At 36.5% G+C, this 17,381-nt stretch overlaps 1 protein-coding gene across 1 annotated transcript in view; it reads left to right on the forward strand.

Moving 5' to 3' along the window:
* Positions 1-4,651: 4,651 nt before the first annotated feature.
* LOC134675064 (large neutral amino acids transporter small subunit 1) overlaps positions 4,652-17,381 on the forward strand; it is a 49,417-nt gene continuing 36,687 nt past the window's right edge. Inside the window, exon 1 of the mRNA XM_063533220.1 lies at positions 4,652-4,747. Coding sequence (XP_063389290.1) covers positions 4,746-4,747 — 2 coding nt within the window. The 5' untranslated portion in view covers positions 4,652-4,745. The remainder of the gene's footprint in view (positions 4,748-17,381) is intronic.

Consider the following 17,381-nt stretch of genomic DNA (forward strand, 5'->3'; position numbering starts at 1 on the left):
ATTTAAGTGGGGCTCCCATACAGCAAATGTGATTTTTGACCAAAGTTAAGCAACGTCGGGCGTGGTCAGTACTTGGATGGGTGACCGTTTTCTTTTTGCATTTTTTTCCGTTTTTATTTTTGCTTTATGGTACGGAACCCTTCGTGCGCGAGTCCGACTCGCACTTGCCCGGTTTTTTTTACTGACGGAAAATGTCAGTCCCAATAAAAAATGGTTTTTTTTGTATGGGGACCCCCCCCTATTTTTAAACTTTATTTTATTTTTAGATTTTTTCCTACGGTTACACATAATAACCGAGCTGGATTCCAAATTTCATCCTTCTAGGTCATCTGTAAGTAGGTTAGGTTTAGGTACTTATATGTCAGTCCCAATAAAAAGTGTTTTTTTTGTATGGGGACCCCCCCTATTTTTTAACTTTATTTTATTTTTAGATTTTTTCCTACGGTTACACACAATAACCAAGCTGGATTCCAAATTTCATCCTTCTAGGTCATCTGGAAGTAGGTTAGGTTTAGGTACTATAAGTCATAAGTCAGTCTTAAAATTTACGACTTTTTGACCTTCATACCTTTATAACCGTTTGAGCTAGCTTCATGAAATTTGGGCTTCTAGATATCCTTATGGATATAATTAAACACACGTAGTTTTATGTGTTTACGTCAAAGATGTTTTGAGTTATAGAAGGGTCAAAAGTGGCACCAAGTGGTTCGTGTAATATTACACTCGGCGCTGGCTAGCCAGTTCCTTTGCTTGAACTTGGCTTGACACGCTGCCGCGTGTCTAGATAGTTAAATACATTACAATACAAATGCGGGAAGTAGGTAAGTGCGAATTAGGTACTTATTCGCACGTGTATCATACAACGTTTTACAGTATATAATAATCCCACCAAAAACATAAATGTAAAAAAGGAGAGCCAAGTTCAATACAAAAATTATGCTTGGCTGTGGGGCTCGCCGCAAAAAGAATGGAGATCTAAATGAGTGCCACTGCCAAGTTCTATGCAAAATCCAAATATGTATTTATAGGAACAAAATAACATTATAAACAAGTATTAAACTCTATTTCTTTGCTTTATTGGATACCTATAACAATTGCTGTTATTTAAAAAAATGTGAGATCTCAAAGTAGGTTAGATTTGACTTGGCCAGTTTTCATTACATCAATCATTTTATATATATTGTAATTCTGATAATATATATTGTAATTCTGATAAAATCTGGCCAAGCCAAATCTAACCTACTTTAAGATCTCACATTTTTTTAAATAACAGCAATTGTTATAGGTATCCAATAAAGCAAAGAAATAGAGTTTAATACTTGTTTATAATGTTATTTTGTTCCTATAAATACATATTTGGATTTTGCATAGAACTTGGCAGTGGCACTCATTTAGATCTCCATTCTTTTTGCGGCGAGCCCCACAGCCAAGCATAATTTTTGTATTGAACTTGGCTCTCCTTTTTTACATTTATGTTTTTGGTGGGATATCAATACTTTTTGTAAAGAAAACTAGGCAGGTATTGAGATTTAATGTTTTTTCTTGTGTTTCCGCTGTATGGTTTTTACTTCTGTTCTTTGTATAATTATGTGGTGCCACGCGCCGCCGACGACACACCGTTGGCCGGTTGTTTAGAGCGTATTACAAGTTTTTTGTATGGGGACACCACTTATTTTTTGACTAAACTTTATTTTAATATAGCAAATATAATAATACATATATTGGGGTAGTTTCAAATATCTGCTTGTAACGGTTCCAACGCTACAATAAAAAAATATTTTTTTTGTATGGGGACTCCCCCTATTTTTTAACTTTTTTTTATTTTTAGATTTTTCCCTACGCTTACACACAATAACCGAGCTGGATTCCAAATTTTATCCTTCCAGGTCATCTGGAAGTAGGTTAGGTTTAGGTACTTATATGTCAGTCCCAATAAAAAATGTTTTTTTTGTATGGGGACCCCCCCTATTTTTAAACTTTATTTTATTTTTAGATTTTTTCCTACGGTTACACACAATAACCGAGCTGGATTCCAAATTTCATCCTTCTAGGTCATCTGGAAGTAGGTTAGGTTTAGGTACTTATATGTCAGTCCCAATAAAAAATGGTTTTTTTGTATGGGGACCCCCCCTATTTTTTTACTTTATTTTATTTTTAGATTTTTTCCTACGGTTACACACAATAACCAAGCTGGATTCCAAATTTCATCCTTCTAGGTCATCTGGAAGTAGGTTAGGTTTAGGTACTATAAGTCATAAGTCAGTCTTAAAATTTACGACTTTTTGACCTTCATATCTTTATAACCGTTTGAGCTAGCTTCATGAAATTTGGGCTTCTAGATATCCTTATGGATATAATTAAACACACGTAGTTTTATGTGTTTACGTCAAAGATGTTTTGAGTTATAGAAGGGTCAAAAGTGGCACCAAGTGGTTCGTGTAATATTACACTCGGCGCTGGCTAGCCAGTTCCTTTGCTTGAACTTGGCTTGACACGCTGCCGCGTGTCTAGATTATGGCCCGCCCTTAAACTTCGTCATAGGCACGGAAATTGCTTATTCCCACACTAGTGAGGGAAAGTAGCACCATGAATAGGTAGGTATGTACTTGTATTTACCCGTGTATTTGACTTGACTCTCGACATTTTTTGGAAATAAAGGAACTTTTTATAAACTTTTAGAAACTTGGCAAAATTTTAACTGCAACCTATAAAACCAAAACCATTAGTACATCTGGTTTTCCTTTTTTTTAACCGACTTCAAAAAGAGAAGGAGGTAACTATTTGGCTTGGCACCGAGTTCAAACGTATCAGATTGCTAGCGCAGACACAACGGGATAATATTATATTTTATAACAAAGTCCCCACTGATGTAGTGAATTTACCACTTCACAAATTTAAGTCGCACATTAAGCGCTCCTTGTTAAGTAAGGCGTAATACACTGTAAATGATTTTATAAACGATAGAGATGCTTTTAAGCCGGTAGCTTGACTTCATTAGTATAATAAGAGTTAAATAAATATTGTTTTTTTTTTTTACATTGTGAATTAAATATGCTAGTGTCCAGTAGAATTGACACATGAGACAATGATGTTCTCGCTTGATTATATTGTTTAATTTAATTTTAGTTTTGGACACTTGGAGACCTTATACATCTCTAAGTACATATTTATTTTTATTTTTGATTGTACATACCAATATTTTTAATGTTTCTGATACTTAGAGACCTTTACATCTCTAAGTCAACTTAGGCTAGTAATTATGTGAAGCTATACTGTCTTTTTATGTAACATATGAGCACAAAATGCCGTGTCTTACAGCTACATGTCATTACTATTTTAATATTAATATAGGCCGGTAGCTTGAACATGTCATGCTCGCTTAAAAGTCGTTGCTTACGGTGGCGTCGTTGATCGGGTCGCCACTTCCCCGAAAGAAGGTTGAGGGAGGCGATGGCTGAGATACGCGTCATACTCGTGAACGGGTGCTGTTTGTGGAGACTGGTCTGTTTAAGCTAATACGAGCTATTATACTTAGTAACTTAATTTTTATTAATTAATTACAGTGAGACGCCTCATTCTGTTCTCGTATGTTTCTTTTCGCTTAATGAATGTGTATTAATTATACAGGATATTGACTCTTGGAGACCCTATACATCTCTAAGGATAACTTGATAAACTATATAATCTTCTAGTTCTGACACCTAGAGACATTTACACCTCTAAATATTATAGATTTTTTTTCGTGTGTTTTTTTATCTGTTTTTTGTATGTAATTCGACATTAAGAGACCATATACATCTCTTAGTAATTGTAATACGTTAGATTGAATTGTTAGTTTTATTTTATAAAATTGTTGATGTTATTATTTTTGCTTTTATGTAAATTCAATGTTGACGTGTAAAAGTGCCTCTGTGGCCTATTTGCTGAATAAATGTTGCTGATGTTTGATGTTTATCCATTTTGAAGTCAGTTTTCCTATTTTTAAAAAAAGATTAATTTTATTCTAATTCCAATTCATTAACTAGGTACCTATTACTCGTATGATATAGGTATTTATTTTTTTCACAACGCAACTCATTTATTACATAATAAGTGTTAATAAAATTAATATATGTAAAACTAAAATTAACTACAATTAAGATAACTAAAGCTAAAAAATACCTATCAAAATTTTGCGTCCTTGGTAGGGTGCCCATCACGCAGGCAGCGTTCCCGCGCTGGATTGCTATGGCCAATCTTTGCGCGAGAAAGCTGCCTGCGCGAGGGTCACCTGTGGCCTCACTTAGGCGTTTGCTGAGCGTCTTGTGGAGCCCTCGAGCCCCCCTACCCCACGGACCTAGTGTCTCGACGACGGCACCTATATTGTTTTTGTTAAATATTAGCTCATTTTTATTTTTATTTTTTAGCTAGTAGGTAAGTACCTATTATGAATTTAGAGGCTTAAAGATAACAATAATAATTTAATAGGTACCGAATTTTCTCTCGACAAAAACTGATGCAATATTAACTCGGCATGGCACCCCAATACCAAAAATACGTCACCCATCTTAGACCCTATCATCCCCTTCGCGTTCAATACTCGCCCTCACTCGCTCACACACACGCGCACCGGATCTTGCATCCCACTCACATTTGGCGCGAGTCAGTCTGGGTATTCAGCTCGGTAGGGCTGGTCGCGCGCCCAAAAAAAGGCGGGAAAAATCAGTGGAGTGACTTTTTATTATCTGTGTGTGTAATAAATCAAAATGTAAGTTTTTTATTTATTACTTTTATTGTAGATGATAATAATACTTGTTATTTAATATGATTATGCAGATTTATTAACGCCGGTTACTTTCAGTTTCACCTTCGACATTTTTCTTTAAGCTTTTCATCGGATTATCTAAATCTATGGATTGCGTTTTTTTTTAATGGATAACTTATTGGTTTTTAGCCGTAAATTTAAAAAGTTATTGTCATTAAAAGTAATAAGTATAGCTTTTTTTTTCACTTGATATAACATGTGCGTTTGCGAGTTCCGGGTTTTCCTTGAATATAAAAAAAGCGGCCAAGTGCGAGTCGGACTCGCTCATGAAGGGTTCCGTAACAGCAAGTAACATAATAAAATTACGGTTTATGACGTATAAAAAAAAACTACTAACCAAATCTTGTTCAAACCAATTTTCGGTGGAAGTTTGCATGGTAATGTACATCATATATTTTTTTTAGTTTTATCATTCTCTTATTTTAGAAGTTACAGGGGGGGGGACACACATTTTACCACTTTGTAAGTGTCTCTCGCGCAAACTATTCAGTTTAGAAGAAAATGATATTAGAAACCTCAATATCATTTTTAAAGACCTATCTATAGATACCCCACACGTATGGGTTTGATGAAAAAAAAATTTTTGGGTTTCAGTTCTATGTATGGGGAACCCTAAAAATTTATTGCTTTTTTTCTAATTTTGTATGAAAATCTTAATGCGGTTCACCGAATACATCTACTTACCAAGTTTCAACAGTATAGTGCTCATAGTTTCGGAAAAAAGTGGCTGTGACATACGGACGGACAGACAGACAGACAGACAGACAGACAGACAGACAGACATGACGAATCTATAAGGGTTCCGTTTTTTGCCATTTGGCTACGGAACCCTAAAAACAATGAGGCAAAACCACATGTGACCAAATACACGTGAATCAATGCCAATAAAATTTCATACATAATTTATTTAATGGCCGATACATGCTGATTTTTAGGGTTCCGTACCCAAAGGGTAAAACGGGACCCTATTACTAAGACTTCGCTGTCCGTCCGTCCGTCCGTCCGTCCGTCCGTCCGTCCGTCCGTCCGTCCGTCCGTCCGTCCGTCCGTCCGTCTGTCACCAGGCTGTATCTCACGAACCGTGATAGCTAGACAGTTGAAATTTTCACAGATGATGTATTTCTGTTGCCGCTATGACAACAAATACTAAAAACAGAATAAAATAAAGATTTAAATGGGGCTCCCATACAACAAACGTGATTTTTGACCAAAGTTAAGCAACGTCGGGAGGGGTCAGTACTTGGATGGGTGACCGTTTTCTTTTTGCTTTTTTTTGTTTTTTTTTTTGCATTATGGTACGGAACCCTTCGTGCGCGAGTCCGACTCGCACTTGCCCGGTTTTTTGTTGATGCTCTTTAAATAGGTAGCTTGTGTTTTATTTATTAGGAATACTTTCATAAAACATAGGTTAGAAGATTTACTTATTAAAAAAAGCTTATTGATTTTGAATAATACATACAATTATAAAGTCTAAGCAGCTTTTAGGCAACTGTAACACATAATTATAATTATACAACATTTATATTGATTCAATAAATTTTGTTCAAATACCAATAATAAAAAATATTTAAGTATACATTATAAATATTATAATTATTATTTAATACACCTACTTCACTTTAATAATTTATAGGTACTTTGGAAGGTCTGATGGCACTGGATTGTATGAAAACAACTGCCTGTACTTATTCCCGGGGTTAGGTTACCGAGCGGATACCTATTAAGCACCTAGAGTGAACCGTGGTAAAATGCTGGGACAACGCTACTTAAGAAAGATGATAAATTTATATTATAAGTCTATTTTAAAACACAGAAAATCCATTAAAATAATACTGAAACTGCCAACACTTTACTGTCACTTATGAACCATGTAATCATCATCATCATCATCTCAGCCATAAGACGTCCACTGCTGAACATAGGCCTCCCCCTTGGATCTCCATACGTGCCGGAACCATGAACCATGGTATGAACCATGTATCGCAAATAAATTCGATTTTAATTTAAACTTGCACCCCGAGCGCAACAGGGGTGCACCTCCCCACAAGATAAGGAACATATTACCCTCCTAATCTCCAATGTCCACTCCACCCTTAAATGGGATTATAAGAATGACGAATGGGAAAACTTAATACATGAATTATGTATGGATTTCGCCCACAATGATAATACCTAAAATCGGACCAAGCAAACTCTACAGATATAGTGCATAATTATTTTCCATCGTATTTTCACGGAAACGTACGAACGTGTCTTGCTATTTCAGTCAGTCTCGGTACAAAAAGTACTGACATTGACTGAACTCGCATGACAAATACGAACGTTTCCGAGAAAATACGATGGAAAACAATTATGCACTATATTTGTACATGGCATCTGCAATGACAACTCTAAATTGTTACAGTGATTTGGTTTATACTGTCAGACTGTATAAAATTTTGTTTGAATAAAAAAAAAAAAAAAAAAAGTGTGGAATGTCACCATTAAAGTCAATTTTCTTTGTTCCTTTCAAATCGGTGGAAACTTAGCTTAGACGGACTCTGCGATATTTCTCATGCAATATCTACCTATACTATATTCACGGACAAATTAGGATTGTTCATTTTTTTTAGACCCCCCTTTTTATTTTATTTTATGAAAATATAGGTTAATTTAAGATACCAATTTGAATGATTTAGTAATTCGTGGCTCGGTTGAATATTTATAATTTATTGAAAATATGAGATACGACTTCTCGTAAATTACATGTCGTCGGCTGATTAGGATAATGCACAAGCAACAACAAGCATTAAAAAAATAGTTGTCATTGTCAATTGATTGTAATGTCACCGGTCGACAATGTCAGTGTCACGTGTTTCTATAAATAACAATCGTCTGGAATGGAAAACTCTTTTATTTTGAATCATTAATTTCAAAATACCTACGCTATAAATTTGAGAAAGCTGATTCCAGAAATCTGCCTAAGTTATATAATATAACTTAGTTCTATTGGAGTATGTATCCATATATACTTGGTCAAGCAGATCTTGTCAGTAGAAAAAGGCGCGAAATTCAAATTTTCTATGAGACGCTATCCCTTCGCGCCTACATTTTTCAAATTTGCCGCCTTTTTCTACTGACAAGATCTGCTTGACCAAGTATAGCATCCAACTCCAACCATAACTTGGCTGAAATCAAGGGAGCAAAAATACAAATGTAAGTTACCTACATCATATATATTTTAACTGATTCGATTTGTAAGAAGATTGGATTCATAAAATCGTTACAAGCGTCCATTGCTAAAGGTAGCTTAGCACCCAGTGGGTGCTTTCTACCGGCTTGTCACCATTGTTTGGATATTGTACTACATACTTATACTACTATATTAGGAACATGCCAATTTTGCTAATTATATCCTATTATTTCAGGTCATCGTGATTCCTATTTAGATACAGCTGTGAGATATGTAACTGCACTTGGGCCCAGAACAAAGTTGAGCATTTTGTATTGAAACGAACGTCATATTAATTATTAATCGTCGTAATACTTTACGACCGTAAATAATGCCTGGGAACAGAGTAAATAACAAACCATACACTTCTCTTCTGGATGGTCAACAAGAAGCCATCATTGTCAGATGCTCGTGCAGAACATGATAAACATACATTTAATGTAAAGTTACTATTTTTTTTGGAAACATATATAACATATTTCCCAAATTAATAAAAAAGTAGGTAAACAAAAACATGTTTTATTATTCACAACTCTTTATTAAGTCTTGTCCACCATGATATCAGCGGCTTGAACTGCAACATGTACCTGGAAATTAGAAATTATATCTTTTTAAGGCAGTTTCAGGCTGAATTTTGAGTATGGCTATGTATTCTTGTATATTCCTTCTTTCTAGTAGGCACCATCTCTGTTTAACGGTTTGCCTTTAGATACTCTGGCTACATTACCACAGAAAATAAATAGATACCACGACCCTACCGATAAAGTGAGCTTTTAAATACTTAATTGTAGTAAATTAATATTAATTTTATACTTACATCGATGTGATTCTCACAGCAATACTGTGTGTAACACGTGAAGTAGGTAGGTATTCCAAGTTTAATTCACGGCACCATCTTTCACGTCGTAGGTCTTCGTGGATTCGAACTATTATTTTTGTGAATCATTCCCACACATAGGAACAAGGTTTTTGATATATTATTAAGCAATGAAATCTACTGTTTAGGTATTAATTATAAATCAAATTGTAACAAACAAGCGCAGCGGTTTAACTGAAAAATTTTGTTATGACAATCGATGACAATGATAACTTTGACAATACGTGAGTGACGGATTTATTTACTATGGTTCGATAACTTTTATTATGCAATGACTTTACATTCAGCCCAGGAGAAGGTCAAACTAAGGTCATAAGGATATTTGTTGAAATATCTTCAATCCTCAATTATTATATCGCAGCAAATGTCGGAAACTGTTTAAAAACCTTATATCTCGAAATGGTTTTCGAAATAGAACATTTGAAAAAAAATGAACAATCCTAATTGAGAGGAACGCAAAAATAAGATTTAATTACTGGATTACAGCACCTAAAGTAATTACAAAATTAGTAAAATAATAATAATTCCGCCTATAACTTCCCACTGCTGGGCACAGGCCTCCTCTCACGCGCGAGCGGGCTATACAGTCCCAACGCTAGCCCAATGCGGATTGGGGACTTCACATACACCTTTGAATTTCTTCGCAGATGTATGCAGGTTTCCTCACGATGTTTTCCTTCACCGAACATATTAAAATTTAAATAAATATAGTAATTAAACTTTTTTTGCGTTCCTCTTTTGTCCGTGAGTATATTTTGCGGGCTTTTTATCGCTAAATAGTTTTTGACCCACATGCTATGCTTGGTAGCGCCTGGTATAAACTTATTGCAAACATATAATAATACAGATTATATAATATATCTAACAGTGTAACATACGCGGCCCAGTCATAACTGATAACCCCGCACTGATATAATGTGTTATTTAATATCATAACAACAGATACAAATATGTATTACATATGAACCAGTAAAAGTGATAATGTCAATTTTAAATTAACATTATATTCGAGGTTATGATAATTGTAATGAAATTATAAGAATATCATAGTGTTATCAGTAGAAATCATCATTAGAATTTGAACTTACATGTGGATGTTAAAATTATGTCATTATGTTACCATTCAGATAAAAAAACTTTATTATATTATTTTGAATTTAGATCTGTCTGTATGATAAAGTAAGATACTATAAGGAATCCATTCCTTATACAAGTAGTAACTCGAAAAAAACGTTTTAAATAAATAATAAAAAAATGAATTGTAAAAAATTATATAAATTTGATCATGGATTTGTAAATCTTCGGTTGTTACTGTTTAGTTTTCTATGCTACGCTGCTACGGCGTAGCAAACGTAGCGTTTCGTAGCCACCGCGTAGCTGATTAAATCTCAAAATTGAAAATAGTTTCGTTAAAATTACGTAACGATGACGTAAGTTACGTCACATAAATTTTGCATACTATTCAATGTCTATTTTTTGTTTGCATCAGTTCATTTTGTCCTGATTAATTTAAATGTGAAAATAAATAAAAACTGACATTTTATACTATTTATTATTTAATTATTTCAACATTATTGCACAACACATGAAAGTACAAATGGTGGACCTAATGCCAGAAGGCATTCTCTACCACTCAACGATGACCCCAGTTACCGTTAACTCCAGATTAACCGCTTAACCCCAGGTTAGTGAATGGCACAAGTGGCCCTAATCCGAATTAAGGATATAAAACACGGGTCACTAAGCTAACGGAAACCACACCTAAAAAAGGTTTCATTAAGACATTTCTACGGATATTTCGTCAGCCACGTGGTTGCATCGATCGGTGAGAATGAAATCCAAAACAAACTAAATTGTACCTTCAGCCCTTGTATTTGAGTCCCTATTTGCTTGTTTCAATTTACCTGAGGGCCTACCGCGAACACCGAAGTTCGCGAATTCCGGGTATCCATCTCTGTCTCTCTAATTACGGCTTAATTGGAGTGAAAGAGAAAGATGCCCGTATTTTACGATCTTCGGTGTTGGCGGTAGGCCCTCTGAAGTCTCGTCCTCGAGCGTAAGCTGTAGTTGTTCCAAACTCGACTTTACTACCTTTTATTAAAGCTCAAATTACCTAATCTTGTAGTTGTCCTTCAAAGATCGTGCGTTAGAGGTACCCAAGTAGCATGGAAGTGTCGGCAACATCAATATAGCAGCCAATTAAGAACTTAGAGTGATTTAAGGGACGTATAAGAGTGTCAGAAAAGATTTAAGCTGTATAAAAGGTACTTTACAGACATTATACAGCTCAAGCTGTATAAAATCATTATAAAGGATTCTGCGGAAGCATGGGGTGCTTTATTAGAATATAAAAAATCTACTATAAAACTAAAAGTGTTGTGAGAGACTACAAGCTAATTCTATCGTAAAAGCTGTACACAGGCTGTATTGTAGTAACACTTGGCACTTTTAGCTGTACAAAAGTATCTGTCAACTCCGTTTTAAAACATTAAGTGTTGTGAAACACTACAAGCTAATTTTATCGTAAAAGCTGTATACAGGCTGTATTGTAGTATCACTTGGCACTTGTAGCTGTACAAATGTATCTGTCAACCCCGTTTTAAAGCTATTTCTTATGGCGTAATCTTACTCTCCTATAAGAATAGTAGTTGTATAACTTCTGTCTGTAAGGGTATTATAAAACCAAATGAATAAATGGCAGCTATAGTACAGCTTTTTTCTGTATTACTGATAGAGTCGCTTATAACAATCTTTTGGCGTAATTTTACACTCGTATAAGTATAGTAGTGTAATGATTTCTGAAAATAAGTGTATTATAAAACTAAAGGAATATATGACAGTTACAGTACAGGTTTTTTATTTGTTATACGGATCTCTAAAGAGAATTATAACTTATGTACGGAGAACCGAAATACAGCCAAACGAATACAAATATTCTATTATAAAGCTGTTTTAATTACAAAAGCTGTAAAAGACACTCCATTTATTACACAGCACAGCTACTAAGATTATAATGCTCTCCAACTATCCTGTAGGCTGTTTAAAAATTGTCGCCATTTTACAATAAAAAAAAAAACGTATTTGTAAATATAATTAAAGAAATACTTGCAAATATTTAGCAGACTAACGCCGTGTTATGATTACCAGTTAAGTAAAATAAATTGTTTAGCCTTAGAATTAATATTTATAAATATGTTTGATACTCTAACCTTAAAAACAAACATTAACTTTACCGATTTTTGATATTTTCCTTATGGTTTCTCTTTGTTATTTTGCAGGCGCGTAAATATTTTGCCAGAAAAGATACACAGGTTCACAATAAATAATAATCCGCACTTACCAATAATGTAATATTCCATTCAAGTCCTGTATAATATTTACTTTTGCTTTTACCATCCACTATAACACTTTATTGTCGCCATTACTATATTACGAATTAACAAGATTAAGACATTTTAGTTTCGTAAATGATTATTATTCTCTTGTAATTCTTTCTTATAACTCATTTAAAACTTATATTCTTATATCGTACTTATAAGAAATTATCTGTAGTGTTAAGGTTTCCTGTTACACCGAAATATAGCTGTAATGCAGCTATTATGCAGCTTATGTATTGCTTATACAGCTACTCTACAGCTGTAATAACGCCAAAGGCTGTATAATTTGGGCCCTTTTTTTACTTATAAGGGCTGTATAAGCGCTTATACAGCCTTTGTACAGCCTAACTGTACAGCTTATAGTATACAAATAAACTTTAATACAGCTTATATACAGCTTGCAATGCTACTTGGGTAGTAATATAAATGTGACCTTATGTCAAAGGTGTTAGGATTATTTCAGAATGGAGTTTCGCAGTTACCCAGAATAGTTTTAGGACAATGACCTAAGGCTTTCAGCAATGCGATTTATGAATAAAGTAGCGAGTATAATAGCAAAGGTGGCTAACAGGGCCCAGTGTGTCTAGCCAAGATGCCAATCGCGAGTTCGCACTTGTCCGGTTTTATTTGATATAATTTTACTTTGGGCCCGATTCGGATTTTCTAATAGACAACTATTAGAAAATCCGAATATCTTTTAGTCATCACCAAGATACGATAACGATATCTTTAAGATCTATATAACCTGTCAAATTTGACATTTGCGCGAATCTGGAGATACTCTTGAACGTTTTCCACAGGATATGACTTAGAGATCCAATTCACATCTAATAGATATCTTACTCTATCTAACGTAAAAGTGACATTGGTTGCCCGAATCGCGCTGCAAAAGAGAACTATATGTATAGTTGATATCTACACTATAACGATTCTAGAATGGATGTAGTACCGACGTGTCGTCTCTTGTGAATATCTTGAAGTTCGAATACGAGTTTGTTATAACTGAAATAAACACAATCCAACACAATCTCGTAAAATAAAATATGAATAATTTTTGTAAAAGTATTAGGTATTTTGTAATAATGCTTCACTGACACAAATACTTTAAATTCTTTAAGTAGAATAAATAATAACCATAGAAATATAATATTAGCGTGACGTAACGCTTATCTATTAAACATTTAAGAATAAAAGGTATGACGTTGGAAAAATGGATTGAAAGTCAATAACCGTGAAGGTGTCTTTTACATATGTTTTTTATTGCCACTTGCACCGTCCTACTAACCCGGAGTTTAGCGGTTAGACCGTTAACCCAGGGTTTAATTATACTGGGAACCATGGTAACTCCAGGTTTAACCGGTTAACCCTGGATTAGTGAATGGTACAAGTGGCTCTTATCAAATTTAGAAAATGTATAAGTATTACTTTAAAGAGAAGTGCAATTTAGAAAATGTATAAGTATCGAACCTAAGTATAAGTCAGTAGTAATAATAACCAATACTATTATTATTAACCACCATTATAATTGTTAACCACCAATTTTTGCTACACCCTTTCCAGGGTTCATGTATACATATAACATCTGTACTATGGTATGCAAATAAAGATCTCTTATCTCATATCTCATATGAGACAAGGAAAAAGAAAAGACAATGGTTAATGATAAAATATGTCTAAGAACCGGCGTTAGAAACACTCAAATATCTTTGATATAGCTTTGATATGTGTTTATAAATAATGCCATAAAGGGGCCCACAGATTACCAGTCCGCCGGACGATATCAGCCTGTCAGTTGTTCGGAACTGTCAAACTTTGCGTTTAAAAGGCTTGCTACACGGTCGCCGACAAGCCCCCAGACCTCGTGGCCTTGGTCTGTCCCGGACCGTGTAGACAGTTGTTACCAACAAAATTTCGTTTGACCTCCGGACGCCCTTGGCATGCGAGCGCGCGCCAGCGACCGCGGTCTGAGCGGTCGGTCCGGAACCGTGTAGCCGCCCGTCGCCGACCGCACTAGGCCATTTCGCTTGGAGGACGCGCCGTGTGCGCTCGTGTGATTAATAGCCATGCCATGTATACTCAGTAGCATTTCTAAAAATTCATCAAATACTTTTCTCTTCATTCTCAGAAAGTTATGTATGTCCCCGTAGCGTAGTCCAGCAAATTCATCAAGTTGAAATGACTCAACAAATGTCGTTTTTTGAGTCAGCGTTTCATTCATATACCCTTTTCTTTTTTTTACAAGCTTTTTATTAACTTGCAATATACCTAATGTATGTAAGTATGTAAATATGTTTGTACGGGTCAAATCTTGCAAGTTAAATTAGACCCACATTCTAGTTTCCGATGGAGCTGAAAATTTGCATACATATATAAATCAGGTGACAATGCATTATTATGGTACCATATAGCTGATCTGATGATGGAGGCAGGAGGTGGCCATAGGAACCCTGTGATAGAACAACGCGACCTAATTGTGTTTGGGGTTTTTAGAATTGTCTCGACGAGTATTAGTTGCCTGTGGAAAGAAAAGTACATTCAGCGATAAAAGCTTGTACCAAAAATGAAATTTTTGCCAAAAACGATTTTTTTTTGTCATTGCACTAGTATGAGTAGATTATGAAATTTGGCGCCCCGCCAATAAGTTTTGCCGCCCCAGAAGTCAAGGAAGAAAAACAAAATGCAATCCGCAGGGTTAGGGGCCATTTTGTGCGTTTGCAATATGTGTTGTCCGTCCGCGAGTTCTGAACACACTGTGGTCTGCCACCGTCTAGCCAGCCAACTCAGACGGACCCACATACAGAGGACAGACCAAGGTCAGACGGTTAGAAGGCTTGTCGGCGACCGTGTAGCAAGCCTTTAACTGGCAGGCTGATATCGTCCGGTGAACTGGTAATTAGTGGACCCCTTAAGTCATCGTCATCTAGAGTCTGTGTGGAAAGAGAAGAGTCGCGGAATTTATTGGTCTGACTTGATTGGAATGACGACCGGTCTGGCCTAGTGAGTAGTGACCCCGCCTGTGAAGCCAATGGTCCTGGGTTCGAATCCCAGTAAGGGCATTTATTTGTGTGATGACACAGATATTTGTTCCTGAGTCATGGTTGTTTTCTATGTATGTAAGTATTTATATACCTATTATGTATATCGTTGTCTGAGTACCCGCAACACAAGCCTTCTTGAGCTTACTGTGGGACTTAGTCAATCTGTGTCAGAATGTCCTATAATATTTATTTATTTATTTATTTATTGGTTTCCATACATTCCACGACTTTTCTCTTTCCGCACAGACTTTACAGTAGGTAATGGTAGAGCATGAATAAAATTTCCTAGAAACTTAAACACTCCTGAGGGCCTACCGCGAATAATTAATATGTTTATATGTTTTTACTTCGGAATGGTGTCAATGTGATACCATAACTAAATTTGGTACTGCGAATTTATACGAAAACGATACCAAACCTGGCCTCGTAGCTTAACTGATGTAGAAGTCAAGATAAAATTGAGAGCCCTAAATTCTTGTTACTTGGCCTAACTTGTGTAGAAGGAAAAGGAAAAATAAAAGTCTTCGGCAGGAATATAAGGAGTAATTATGTAATTCGTATGTAAGTGTAACGTGGTTCGCGGTAGGCCCTCTGTTACTCCAACAGCAATACAAGTTACACAAACATTATCACTTTATCAGACGAGAAAGGTAATATGTGTCAGGAAATATTGTATGTAAGTCTGCCTTTTCAATGGTCGATGGGGGAAACACCCAAATTACTGGACAAATAGAGCGACACCGTATGACATGGGTATCTCATTATTTTGTCAGTAGAATACTTAGCGTCACTTACACCATTCCAATAACCCGTGGTTAACCTGGAGTTACCATGGTTATCAGTACAATTTTACACTGAGTTAACGGTTTAACCGCTTAACCTTGGGTTAGTGGGATGGTGCAAGTGGCCCTTAGTTGTCCAATTGATAGATATGATGTTTAATTGGTTAGGTTAGGTTAGGAACTCACTGCCCGAATCAAACTTTATGTTAAGACTAGCTGTGCCCGCGGCTCCGCCCGCGTGGAATTCGGTTTGTGTCAGTAAGCTGCTAAATATATAAAAAATAGTAAATTACATTACGCTGTATTTTATTATTCAAAAAATTATAACATTTATAATTTCCTGCATCATCTTATTGTTTCATACTTTTTAGAGCGCGATTTGTAGTAGTCCGACTACGCCCGACTCTTTGAGTATAAGAAAGTCGAAGTCGCCTAGCTTTGGACCGCATTCAGCGCGCCACGTGCGTAGGGCTTAGCCCGATGCTTTGAGTCAGAGGGTGCCTTCGGCTCCCATCTTTGGTAAGCGTACAGCGTGTCACGTACGTCGGGTTACGCCCGACGCTTTCAGTATGAGGGAGGCGCCCGGCTTTGGAACGCGTACAGCGTATTACGTACGTCGGTCTAAGCCCGACACTTTTAGTATGAGGGTGCCTTCGGGGCCCAACTTTGGCAAGCGTACAGCGTGTCACGTACGTCGGTCTACGCCCGGCTCTTTTAGTATGAGGGAGCCGAAGACGCCCTGCTTTGAAACGCGTACGTTACGCCCGACGCTCTGAGTATGAGGGCGCCGGAAGCGCCCGTCTTCGGAACGCGTACAGCGTGTCACGTACGTTGGTCTACTCCCGACGCTTTGAGTATGAGGGCGCCGAAGGCGCCCGGCTTTGGAACACGCACAGTGTGTCACGTACGTCGGTCTACGCCCGACTCTTTGAGTATAAGGGCGCCGAAGGCGCCCGGCTTTGGTAACCATACAGCGTGTCACGTACGTCTCTTTTAGTATGAGAAAGTCGAAGTCGCCTGGCTTTGGACCGCGTGCAGCGCGCCACGTTGTCGGGCTACGCCAGATTCTTTTAGTATGAGGGCGCCGAAGGCGCCCGGCTTTGGAACGCGTACAGCGCGACACGTACGTCGGGTTAAGTCCGAAGCAGTGCCGGATTAAGATATTTTGATGACATAAGCATTTCTAGACCATGGTGCCCCCTTTCCCTAGGGTCATTAAGATTACATTTTTTTTTTGGTAAATTGAGTGAAGTTCATTGCCGCATTACAGCTGAGAATGGAAATCAGTTACA

Source organism: Cydia fagiglandana, chromosome 21 (genome assembly GCF_963556715.1).
Source record: "Cydia fagiglandana chromosome 21, ilCydFagi1.1, whole genome shotgun sequence".
Classification (NCBI taxonomy): domain Eukaryota; kingdom Metazoa; phylum Arthropoda; class Insecta; order Lepidoptera; family Tortricidae; genus Cydia; species Cydia fagiglandana.